The 12945-nt window shown below is 48.2% G+C and overlaps 2 protein-coding genes across 5 annotated transcripts in view; both read left to right on the top strand.

The window, feature by feature from the left end:
• Window positions 1–3327: 3327 nt before the first annotated feature.
• GPX1 (glutathione peroxidase 1) lies at window positions 3328–4299 on the top strand. The gene is made up of 2 exons (XM_054387333.1): window positions 3328–3558; window positions 3667–4299. The coding sequence occupies exons 1-2, from the start codon at window positions 3328–3330 to the stop codon at window positions 4030–4032; spliced, it is 597 nt and encodes a 198-aa protein (XP_054243308.1). The 3' UTR covers window positions 4033–4299.
• A 3997-nt stretch (window positions 4300–8296) lies between these two features.
• USP4 (ubiquitin specific peptidase 4) overlaps window positions 8297–12945 on the top strand; it is a 43286-nt gene continuing 38637 nt past the window's right edge. For 3 of the 4 annotated variants that reach the window (XM_054387422.1, XM_054387423.1, XM_054387421.1), the window contains exons 1-2: window positions 8558–8662; window positions 8980–9110. In XM_054387422.1, coding sequence (XP_054243397.1) covers window positions 8599–8662; window positions 8980–9110 — 195 coding nt within the window. In that variant the 5' untranslated portion in view covers window positions 8558–8598. Of the gene's footprint in view, window positions 8404–8534; window positions 8663–8979; window positions 9111–12945 lie in introns of those variants that run through there. The other variant, XM_054387420.1, reaches the window with a different exon arrangement.

Here is a 12945-nt window from a genome sequence, read left to right as displayed (position 1 = left end):
AATTTGCTGGTGTTGAGCAAGGGAACAGAGGAGCAGGAGGAGGCTACATGTAGGAGGGGAGAGTAGGAAGAAGGGAGGAGAAGACAGCAGTGTTGCTGTGGAAGCATGTGATGGTACACGGCGTGCTGCTCTGCACTGTCGTGTACCCCATGTGCGGCACTAGCACGTGCGGGGCTGCGCACGGCAGCACATTCACCCTGCAACCTGCTGTTCTGAGGGCTGCCTCCAAGCACTGCAACAAGAGCTGGGCTCAAGGTATGGGCCTGTGCTGCACCCACACTGGAGAGCAGACTGTGCTTCTCCTGGTTGAGAATAGCAAACAGCAGCATGCACCCCCCCACACCTGCACTGGTATTTACAGAGGTTGTTGGAGAGCAGAGGGCTTCTGCCTGCAGGGATGGGCAGATGCTGCTGACAGTCCATGTAAGTGAACAGCCAGCTGCCTCTGAGTGATGGCCTAGGAAATGCCCATGTCACTGCTTTTTAGTTTTTTTTAAGAAGTCCCTGATTCCTTTTCCTGCAACAAGGGAGAAACAGATGTGGCTGTGGGAGTACCCTGTATCTCTGGTCCTCTGCATCCACAGGCATCCTGGAGTGAAGTGTCTGGCCAGCTGGTGGTGGCACCCACCCCACCCTTCCCTCCTTCCTCTCCTGGGTGCCTGTTCTCCACCCACACGGGGTGATGAGGTTGAACAGAGCAGGAAGTTCCCAGCTTGGGGGCTGTCCAGGAGGATGTAATTCTCTGCCCCTTGAGAAGCTTTCTCACTCCTCTGCACTTCCCTTTTTTGGAGGTTATTGTTGGGCGGTTTAGGGGGTGTTTGCTGTTGTGCAAAACTGGAGTTCTTCAGTCTTGCAGAGCCACTGGGTTGCAGTTCTCTCTTCAGCTGCTCTTTAAGGGGTTTGAGTAAGATCTGCCCGTTTCCCAGACCCAGCTCATGGGTTCTGTATCTGCTGATACACTTCTAGAAGTGATTAACTTGTTATCCCAATTTTAATCTAAACTCTTGCTAACTTACAGCACCAGCTCCCCATTTCCTCTGTTTTTGTCCACCAGTTGGTATTAGGTTTGCATCCCTGGCCCTGCCTTTCTCCAAGTTCAGATGTGTTGCTAAGTCAGTGTCTCCTGTTTATGACCAGAAGCTCCAGCTCCTCCTTGCTGTCCCTCACACCACTGCCATCACAGCAGAGCCCTGCTTAGGAGTAACATGGTTGTGAAGTTATCAGTCCTTAGCCTTCCTGCCTTTGAGAACTGACAACCTGTCTCTCTTTGGATTTCTGTCACATCTGTCACTTCTGGAAGCCTCCTTTGTTCTAGATTGAACTGGGGACACAGACAGCCAGACCAGACTTGGGAAATAAGTGTTTGGCACTTGTGGAGAATGATCCTTTCAGGCAAGGAGCCATGGAAGAGGAAGGGGAGAAGCTAAGAGCCAAGTGCTGACCCCCTGGCCAGGGGAAGGAGTTTGATACCAGGAGTGGGGAGAAGATGTGAATAGGAGGCCAGAAGGTGTGTTTTGCAACCATTGGAATTACTGCTGTTAAGCAGCAACCTTCTGACCTCCTAGGACAACTGTCACTTGTCACATGTCTCAAAAGGTGTCCTGCAAGTCCATCTTGCCCTCAGGAGTGCTGGGCACTCCATTAGATACAATTTCAGCTGGCTCCACAGAATGTGTCCAGGCACAGGGTGTAGCTCTGAGCAAACAAGGAAGTTGAACTCAGTTTCCTTAAAAGTCACTCATCAAGGAAAGGAAAGCCCTGACCTGTGCCTATCTGAAAAGGACAAGGAACCAAAAGAAACCTCCTGCTTCACATGAAATCCCCAGGTCCAGCCTGAGGGTTAAAGGTGCCAGTCTGAGCAAATATCATAAGTAGCAGCAGCAAGATGCCTCTGTGGTACTGCCCTAGAGGTGACCCCTGAAGAGAATTTCCTCTTCCACTGTGTCCAAGAGGCAGGTGAACAGTCTATGTGGACTATAACTGCCAGTTAACTCAAAAGCAAACATGGGTCACATGCCTCTGCTCATCCCATCAGCCGTTTCTCATGTGCTCTGATCTGTCTCATGACACTTGTCATGGCTCCTGGTATCTGTGCTGCAACACAGCAAAAACTGGAGGTACTCCAAGATGGAAGATAACCAGGCAAGTCCCCAAAACACATCAGACCCAAGAACTATTCTAGTTCCTAGTCACAGGGCAAGGTGCCAAAACTGGCCCAAAGTAAACCCCCCGGATCCTGCAGTCACCTGGGACCCCACAGCAGAGATGCACCCTGTCAGTGACAGCTAGTGTTTGTGGGAAGTCCCCACTGATGAGAATGAAAGAGAACAGAGAGCAGTAGAAGGGGCCTTGAACACATCCCCCACTCTCAGAGGCCCAGGCTGCCTTGGCTGGGGACCAGCACTGATAAGCAGCTGTCTGACCTTGGGGCTGTTGTGAATAGAGCTCTCTTGGCACAGACACTAGCTGGCGCCTCCGCAGGGGCTCCCAGCTTCCCTGGGGAGCCGTGCTGAAACTGAGGCCCCCTTGGTCCCCTGTCGAGCTGTGCTGCTCAGCATGCCCCGTTGGTCCTACCCACGGACATCACCTCAAGGGCTAGTCCTACCTCAGAGCATGCTCTGGAGGACAGTGATGTTACAGCACAAAGACCCGGGGGGGAGCGGCTGGACCATGCTGCCTGGAGCAGATATAGGCAGCAGTCAGCGTAGCCCAGATAGCTCTGCCCTGGGATCCATGAGGAGAAGAGCAGTTGCTAGTAAGTGATTTAAAACTCCCTAAACCAGACCAAGGCAAGGCAACAAGTGGAAAAGTCAGGGATGGAGAAAAGCAACCACTGCAGTAAAGGGAGGCTTTACCAACCTCAACAAGGTGACAAACTAAAAGTGTTTTCCAAAAGCCACTCCCGGTGGCAGTGGTGTCCCAGGAGGATGCTGCAGCCCCAGTGCTGTCTTGTGCCACCTCTGTACTCCAAGATTTCTGCTCCTGGGACCACTTAGCTGATTTTCTCCAGGAGGTGTGAGAACCGGTGACCCTTCCCCGTGTATTACCCGTGGATGCACGAACTACCCGACTCCGAGCTTTAACTACTCGGAGTCTTTTCAAGAGGACTGGGGAAAAGGCCGTGACGCCGCTGAGCATGGTCCCCGGACGGAGCCTTCGTGCCCCCAAAAGGAGGGAAAAGAGAGGCGCAGCTCGTCGATGGAGCTGGCGGGAGCACGGAGGCAAGCAGCCAGGGAGACGTGAGCGCAGCAGAGGCGGGGGGGCGGCAGGGGCGGGGCGCGGCGGCGGGGAGCAGGAGCAGCCCCGGCCCGCCCAGCAGAGTTGGCCATGGCGGCGACCGGAGCAGCGGTGCTGTGGGGTCTGACGGCACAGCGGCTGGGCGCGGCAGAGCCGCTGCAGCTGGGCTCGCTGCGGGGCAAGGTGCTGCTGGTGGTCAACGTCGCGTCGCTCTGAGGGACGACCAGGCGCGACTTCCTGCAGCTCAACGAGCTGCAGCAGCGCTACGGGCCCCGCGGCTTCCAGGTCCTCGGCTTCCCCTGCAACCAGTTCGGGCACCAGGTAGGGCGGGCGGCACGGCTGCAGGGCCCGGGGGCGCGGGAGGAGGCGCCCGTCCCGGCTCGGCGCTGACGGGCGCTGCTCGGGGCGGCGTTGTCTTTGTTTCCCTAGGAAAATGCTACGAATGAGGAGATCCTGCTGTCGCTGGAGCATGTTCGTCCTGGCAACGGATACAAGCCCAATTTCATCATGCTCGAGAAGTGCGAGGTGAACGGGAAGAATGCACACCCTCTGTTCACCTTCCTGAAAGAAGCGTTGCCCTTCCCGCACGACGACCCCTCCTCGCTGATGACCAACCCGCAGTACATCATCTGGTCCCCGGTCTGCCGCAACGACATCTCCTGGAACTTCGAGAAGTTCCTCATCGGCCCTGACGGTGTGCCCTTCAAGCGCTACAGCCGGCATTTCGAAACCATCAAGATACAGGATGATATTGAATTGCTTCTGCAGAAGGTCTCCAAGAGTGCTTCCCAATAAAGTGGGGTGCTGCAGCTCTCACTGCTGAGTGCCTTTGCTTCCTGCTCAGCTTGCTGTGCTCGGTTCTCTTGCAGGAGGCTGCTGCTCTGGTAGAAATCCCAATGTCTTGTGCAGATTTTGCTTATGATAGTGTGTCTTCCAAATTCTTGAAGCACACCTGATGTTCTCAAAAGTTGCATGTGAATGTTTGGGATACTATGCTGGGGAAGGCAGCTGTGAGGCTCAGTAGCTTTCTGTGAATCTCTGAATAAAAAAATTGTATACTTTCTTTAAGACTCTGGCTTGATAAATGGGTGAGTTGGGTGAAACATGGTGGCCATGTTACCTGTTTGTCAGCTGATGTAGGTGGTCAAGGGCCTGACTCAGACCACTCAAGCAGTGAGGCTGAAGTTTGAATGCAGACAATGGGCAAAGAGCATTTTCATGTTCTGCAAACTGTTAATCAGTGCCATGTCTCACCTGATGTGTAACGAGCTTGGCAGATATCTTGTCAGCCTCACCTTGAGGCTTGCCTGCAGAGCAAAGACATGGTGGCACATGGCCAGGGTGTGAATTTACACTGGCTGACAAGCTTCCAACTTGGTTACCAACAACAGGTTGCAGCAGGTTGATAACCATTCAGGCATGTGATTGGGTGGGTGATTCTGCAGCCTGCACTGCTGTGATCATGCTGGCAGAGGCCTTGGAGAAGAGCCAATTGGCCAAGGCCCACCTTGTTATCTGACCTCTGTCAGCAGAAGCCTGAGGGGACAGTGCAGAAGCTGCATCTGATGTCCCTCCCCTTGTCCCAGAGTTGCTGTCTCCTCACTGACTTCAATGTCTCCTGAATCTGTTCTATTTTGCATTGTTGGCAGCCTAACACATCTCCACATATTCACCCAGTCTACCTGAAGCCTGTATCACTTTTGTGCAACCCTAGTGGTTTGCCATGCAGGGAATATCATAAAGAACCAGTTCCATTGTGTTCCCAGAGCAGAAAACCAGCTTATTCAATCACTTCACCCATGGAAACTCTGCCTTGCCTCAGAATGTCTTTGCTGCCCTTTGGGCACAGGAATCACATGTGAGAAAGTGCAGGTACACCAGGGTGCAGGCAGTATTTACATCTTTTGATTCCTCCACTTTTTTGACTTCTGCCAACCACAGAGCTGACAGGTATTTAATGGAGTTCGTAACAATAATCCTGACAAATTCCTGCAAAGTGATCCTGGTTTTATAGGCTATTGCTGAATGGCTGGAAATAGGAATGGTTTACCCTGGGCTTGTGCCAAATTTCACCTGTCATCCTTCTGCCTAGTGGCTCAGGTCCTTCTTCAGGTAAATTTTCACTCCTTTAATGGCTCTCCAAGCACATTTTCACTACAAACCACTCCTCATAAGGTCTCATAGCACTCGGTGCTGGAATATGGGTACTAACACACACTAGAATCTTGGGCTTTCAACGGGAAGGCACAGCACTTTCAAACAGTAGTGCACTGTTTTCCTAATTAAAGACACTTGGGATTTGAGGTCTTAGCAGTTTATTTTTCCTGTTCATAGCTTCTCATCTCACCAATTCACTTGTTGCTTTGCTACTGTACCTACATTCAAAGTCTGCTCCAGGCTGAAGAGAGACCCTGCGGCAAAACCTACAGTGGGCTCCACCCTGCTTGCTGCTGCCCCTGAGTCATCAAGCTTTGAATTCAGATTGCACAATCCTCAACGGACTATTTCTTAACTTCCAGTACAGCTTCGCAGAAAAAACAGGATGTTTTCAGTAGCTATTTCATTTTTGTATCAGAAGCTGCTTAATTTGGGGAATTAAGTCAGTTAAATATACTTCCCTCATTAATCCAGGATGCTGAAATATAGGGAGAGTGCAGGGGATCATGGGCAGGAGGAACTCACTGCACTGAAAAATCTTTCTCCACACGAGCTGTGGCACTTCCTCATTCCTGACTCACCAAACCTGAGCTGTTTGCAAGGGACCCCCCTTGCTTTGCCTGTTCCTCATCAGCCTGTGGCCCCTACTGAGCCCTGCCACTACAGGGAGAAGACCTGCCAAAAAGGGTCTCTTGCCAAGCCAAGGGCACCTCACACCGTACTTTTGCAGTGCCGATGGCCAAGGGATTTATTTACCTTCTGCTTGCTAGGGCTGTGCTAGCAGAAAACCAAAGCATCAGCTCCAGAAGCAGATACAGCCATGCCAGCAGAAGTACAGTGACGTGACTACAGGATGAAAATTAGCCATGCCAGCAGGAAAATGAATGATCTCAGTGTAAGCACACCAGCAGGAACTCCATAGCATAGATAAAAGCCTCCCAGCCCTATTATTCCTGGTCTCCTTTGAGCACTCCCCAGAGCTTCTGGGGTGAAGCAGTCTGGAAACCTTCAGTGGCTGGGAGGACAGCAGAAGAGCACAGCCTCCATGTGGGCACTCACATCTAAACCTCATTTGGTGGTGTAATCAGAGGGGATGGAGATGTTTCACTGCAGGTAACAGCTCTATGCTAGGGGTAGACCTGAAGAATCCCAGGTGATTCCTTAGGGATTCTAAAATGGTCCAGTTCTGTTTCTGTAATTTCAGAGAAAAAGACTGACTCAATAGGAAACCTTAAAATAAATACTACTATTTTAGTATCCTTGGATGCTTGGGGACATTGTCCTCTCAATATCTCATGTCTGTCACATCTACACTCCCACACAATTTTTTTCTACTTCTACAATTTAATTCAAACAGCCAAGTCCTTTGCTAGTGTTCACTGTTTGCCTATTCTACACATGAGCCTCCCTTCTAGAGAATGTTTGTTCCTACTTCTCCTCCCTCCCAGTGATTACCTCCATCCCTTAACTGCTAATACTTGCCATCAACTTCATAAATCTTTAAACAAGTTCAGATATTTGAAGCTGTCAGGAGTGCTAATTAGCCACAAAGGAGATTATCCTTCCTGACCCTATGCCCCCGTTCCAGATTCCCTAGTGTTCTGTCCTTCAAATCCTTGCACATCTCCTGAAATTGTGGCTGATGATATGCAGTATTCAGAAGTGTCTACTCGACCAAATGTTATCAAGTGAAGCCTAAGACCTTTCTTACTCAGCCTGTTAAACGTTCTTTCAGCTATTTAAAATCCTTCCTCCTCCTCCTCCTGATGTTTGTTGCACCTGCTAACTGCTTTTAAGATAGCCTTTAGTCATGGGTTCTGACGATTGCCCTGGCAAGGAAGGTAAGAAAAACCTGCCTCCAACTGGGTGGCACTTGAAAGGGCTTTGTTCCTACCAGTACCAGTCTCACACTGAGTAGCTACCAAGTTCAGCTGGAGACAAGGGCAGGAAGCTGAAAGTGCTTGAGGAGACAGAACACAGACATCCCTATCTATGGTAAAACTGTAATAGTGCCATTTCCTAGTATTGAATCAGAACACTTTGAGTGAAACCGTTTTAATTTTTTACTGCACTTCCTATTAGAAGTAGGTAATTAATTAGCAGAGTGACGTCTGCCATGTAAGCATTATCTTGGAATAGCTGACTCATTTTAAAAACACAACCAGTCTTGCCATAATAGGGGTTTAGTTTTTTGAAGCCCAGCAGAGGCCCTCCTCTCTGAGAAAAGGGTATTTTTTAGTGTTAGCTGGACATACTTGCCCTGCTATCAAAAACAAACAAACCAACCAATCTAAAAGGCTTCCAGCATTTTACCCTGGATTGCTGCAGCACAGTCAGGCCTGGCTGTCAGGATGTCATCTGCCCACCGTGTTGCCAGAAGAGTGCTCCGCTGCACAGGACAGTCATGCTCCCAGCACATCACTCCCTCTATCTTCTTCTATCGGGTAAAAGGATTTATTTTGTCTGTCAGTTTAAAGTAGGTTTCTAAGTCGTCAACTGAATCCTTCCCAATTTTCCCACTCCTCAAGGAAAAGCTCCCTGAACAGCACAGGACATGCTACTTGAGAGACCGTTTCTTGAGAGGCTATTTCCAGAGACTTTGAAAACTCCTGAGCGCTCCCCAGACAACTACTCAGATCCGTTCTCCTGTTCATTTGAAGTCTGCTTCTCTAGTCAACGGCCTGACCCTCAGCCACGGCCGCCCGTGGCGCAGCGGCGCAGGCTACGACTGCAAGATGGCGGCAGCCGCCACAACAACCCCGCCGTAAGCCTCGCCCCTGCGGACGGCCGTGCCCATTCCGTCAGAGGGCGCGCGGGCGGGACGGGGCGCGCATAGCAGGCCCACCTAGTGCGCATGCGCACGCGGGCCGGCATCCGGCCGCGACGGGGCTCGCGAACGGCCATGGCAGCGGCCGAAGGCGGCGGCGGCGGGGCGCGGCCGGACACGGCGGCGCAGCGGGCCGAGCTGGAGCCACTGCTGGCCACGGCCCTCAGGCCGGGGGAGTCCTGGTGAGCGCAGCCAGCCGGTTCTCTTCTCCGTTCCCTTTCCCTCAGGGTGGTGGGGCCTGTGGGAGCGGGCCGGGCCGGGCCGGGCCGTGCCTTTACTGAGGGGGCGCTCCGTCCGGTGCCGTATGTTGCAGGTACCTGGTCGAGAGTCGCTGGTTCAAACAGTGGAAGAAGTACGTGGGCTTCGACAGCTGGGACATGTTCGGCGCGGGCGATCCCAGCCTCTTTCCCGGGCCTATCGACAACTCGGGTCTTTTCGGCGGTAAGTACTGCCCTGCGGCGCTGGGCCGCGGGGGAGTGGGGCCTGGGCGATCGGGGCCTGGTGCTTGGGTCGCAGCCCGGTCGCGGGTAAGTAACTCATCAGAGCAGTTGTCCTCTTGTGCCGCTTTCACTTTTGAAGCCGTGTGTTCTGGGAGGATCCAGGGGCTGTCACAGTTTTGTAAGTGAGGAGCTTGGTGTGGTTTTTGCCCACCCGTGGGAGAACCGGTATTTCTTTGGGTTGTGGTGGCATATGTGTAGGTATTGAGAAGAAACTATTATGTTTGGTGCCATGCCGCCTTACATCTGTCTGCCTTTTAGATCCAGAAACTCAGAGCTTAAAGGAGCACCTAATTGACGAGCTGGATTATGTATTGGTTCCCACTGAAGCCTGGGATAAACTAGTAATGTGGTACGGCTGCATAGATGGACAGCAGCCTATTGTCAGAAAAGTAAGTATGGGTGAATCAAGTTCTCTTAAATCTGGTTTCATTACTTAGTCTTTACCAAACTTGCATGATGTTTATTTTGCTAAATGTGAGTTAAGACAGGCTCCTCAGCAGCTCTTTGGAGATAAGAACGTGAGGTCTTTTTGCCTTGTTTGAAAGAATGACCTTCCAGTGTTACAGTTAAAATGCCTGACTCCTAAGTGATTATCATTTGATGAGTTATGTGGTGTGAGAATCTTGAACCTTGTTCTGGTTAACTTTTTACCTGATGATTGTTTGGAGTGGTGCCATGCTTTCATGTTCCATGGTATAGTTTATGCTTTGTTGAAAAATATAAGTCAAACCTGTCAGATCTTCTGGGACAGAATGTGGCTTTGGAATAAACAATCAATACAGATGACTTGGGTACTTCCTCTGGAGTTCAAGGTGATTCTTTGTTTTCTCTTCCAAAATTCTGTGATTCTGAAATCATTAGAAGATACATATTTGTGGTTTCGTTCTGTAAGTCCTTTTGTTTGGCAAATGCATTCATGAATGCTGAGTATATAACCTCTTCTGGAGGGTGAAGTTCACAAATAATTTCTTTGGAAATGTGTCATGGGGTTTTTGTTTAGTCTTAGGGTTTTGCACTGACTAAACTGAGCAATGCCAGTCTGTGGGATTCATAAAGACTGATCACCGCACTAAATGAATATTGCTGATATACTGTATGTAATTAATTGCTTAAGTCTGGGGCCCTCAACACAAGAAAGGCATTGAACTGCTGGAGCGAGTCTAGGGGAGGGCCAGAAAAAGGATCAGAGGGCTGAAACACCTTTCCTACAAAGACAGGCTGAGAGAGCTGGGGTTCTTCATCCTGGAGAAGAGAAGGCTCTGGGGAGACCTTATAGCAGCCTTCCAGTACCTAAAGGAGGACTACAAGAATGCTGGGCAGGGACTGTTTACAAGGACTTGTAGCTCTAGGACCAAGGGGCAATGTTTTTAAACTAGAGAAGGGTAGATTTAGATTGGATATTAGGAAGAAGTTCTCGACTATGAGAGTGGCAGGACACTGGAACTGATTGCCCAGGGAAAGGCAGTAGAGGCCGCATCTCTGGAGACATTGAAGTCCAGACTTAATGCAGTTCTGAGCAACCTGATCTTATGGGAGATGCCCCTGCTTGCTGTAGGGGGGTTGGACTAGTCGACCTTGAAAGGTCCCTTCCAACCCAATGCATTCTATGATTCTATACATTTAAGTAAGGGTTATAGGAAGGGTTGCTTCAGGGTGTGCAAGACCCAGGAATGCATGGCACCAGAATGGTAAAAGATCCCCCTCTTGCAGGCCCGTTGATGCTGCTCAGTGGTACTGGAATGTTGCTATTTGGTGTGAGCTAGAAATTGTGTGTAATGAGAAATTCTGACTTGTTCAGAAAGTTTAAATGATTCCAGGTTCATGAGATGACTGTGTGTTCACTGTTAAATAGACAGAACTCTCATCCAAGCCTGAAATGGGGGAATGGAGAAAGAAATACAGCATATAAAGGAGATGTAGTTTTAGTAGAAACAGGTAATTTCTTGAGGAATACTGAAAAGGAAAGCTGGAACTATTAACTGATGGATGCCTCTCTGAGGAAGCTTTAGTTCATGAACTGGGTAACCACTTTGATGTTTGTAACACATGTTGTTAGACACTTCCTCTTCTGAAAAATTGGGAACTTTGACAAGGTTTTAGAGTTACTGGGGAAACACTTGGGTGACAGACTTAACTGTAGGAGCGTCCTTTCTTTGGGGGTCAGATGCCACTATTCAACACTGTAATTACTGAGGGCTAGAGCTTGGGGTTGTTTTACAGACATGAGTTATTGTTGTCCAGTTAAGAGTCATCATTTTCAGTTTTGGGTTGCTACGAGAGTGTCAGCCTCTGTTGTTTACTAATCTGGTAACTGAAGAGGAGTTGTATTTTTAGAAGTTGAAATACAGCAGAACAGTAGGTTTGTGGGATGTTGCAGCCTCTTACAAAAGATGTAACATGAAAGGTCAGTGGAACACACAAACTGTAGCACTGCATCTCAGTAGAAAGTGGTCAGTATTTGGCCACAGTATTTTCCAGATAGTGTTTGAAGTAAAGCACTTGAACTTGGGTTCTTTGAATGGTTTAATCCTTTTCCTAAGGCTGGATCAACTGTAATTCATACTTCAAAATATTCATAAAAATAGCGTTTGGAAAGCAATTTTCAGACGTGTTTGTAATTTTGTAAGCTGGTCTTTTGTCCATCCCTTTGTGTGTGACAGAGACTTTCAGGAGGATTAGATTAGATTTATTTGTGGTTCAGGTTTCTTTTGGTCCATATTTTCAGGCAGTCTTCTGCAGAGTCTCACTGTGAAGTGTATTAATGTGCAGAATAAGGAAAAGCATGATTCTGCAGTGGCTGAGTATGTTTTCTGCTCAGGTTGCTGTCCAACAGGATGACCTGAGTTTTACTTTGGCACAGAATAAGCTGGCTGATCACAGACACTGTTTAAAAGCACCTGCAGGTTATTAGAGACTTTTCTTGCCATTCATCTGTCCTAATGGACATGGTGATCTGATGAGAAGCTCCTTCGGAAGAATTCTTCTATTTATGATGCCAGTTTGTATTTATTTGTTTCTAACTATAGAGTCCTGGAGAATGGGAAGTCCCACTGAATGAAATCCTTCTGAAAAACAGCTGGAGAACTTGTGAATCAGTTCCTTTGCATTCTGAAAAGGAAAAAAAGTCTAACTTGCCTGTCAAGAAGCTGTTTAAACAAGGAGTTTTACTTTCTCTTTCTGTTGTAACAGCAAAATACTGAAAATCTTTCCAAATGTATTTGTTAGTTATTTACCTTTAAAGCACCTCGTATATCTAATACAATACTATAAAACCTTAGAAGAGGGAAACATAATTTAGTCAAATTCTTGCAGTAAGTCTTAGTCTTAGTTACTTGTTTCTTCCCAAAGCTTGGTGAATATTTTTTACAGGAAAAAGAAAACAAAACAAAAATACTGCAGAGTATGCAAATAGGACAGATTATTACAGCTGGCAGGTATCAACTGAAGTCATCTAGTCCAACTGCTTGACTGCTTCAGAGCTGGCCAAAGTAAAGCAGATTATTAAGGGCAGCGTCGAAAGGTCTCTTACACACTGTTACTCTTAAAAATTATACCTGCTGGTTCAATAAATAAGATCTCAATTTCACAGGTGTTATAATTGCAGAGAACTGTGGAGAGAATTAAGGTGTGGGTGATTTTGTTTGTTTGGGTTGGTTTGTTTGTTGGTTTGTTCTGTTCCCCCCCCCTCCTTACATCACAGTTGTCTCATAAGTCATGTCTGAGATGTTTTTCTTTATGGCATAATGTGTAGGTGAAGAGTGGTGTCTAGTCTTATAGAATAGCTTGCTAAAGTATGCTGGAAGCTGGTGGATGGGTAGGTGTACCTACTGGACTATTCTTTCAGATCTGAAATTGATTTGAAAATGACTCTGAAATAAAGCAATGCCATCAAAATGAGTTCTGATATAGTGGTTTATTTGCAGGGAGAGAGTGCTGAGGAAGATCCTGTGTACCATGCAGAAAAATAATAAATGCTTTGCTTACTGTCTTTTAATAGAAATGATTTTGCTCAATTGTTTCAGGCTTGTTTGTTTCCTTTTTTTTTAATGTAAACTTTAATCAAAGACTAGAGGCAGAAGATAATGTTTTTCCTCTAGAATGCTCTGTGTGATCAGCTGTTTTTCATAGGTGATTAGCTGGCGATATCAGTTCAGTTGTGATGATGGACCTATGCAATTTTGGACTGTGGATGGAAAGCATGGAGATTTTTTACATTTAAAAACA

This window comes from Indicator indicator, chromosome 15, assembly GCF_027791375.1.
Source record: "Indicator indicator isolate 239-I01 chromosome 15, UM_Iind_1.1, whole genome shotgun sequence".
Lineage (NCBI taxonomy): Eukaryota > Metazoa > Chordata > Aves > Piciformes > Indicatoridae > Indicator > Indicator indicator.
This window is presented reverse-complemented; position numbering and strand designations above follow the sequence as displayed.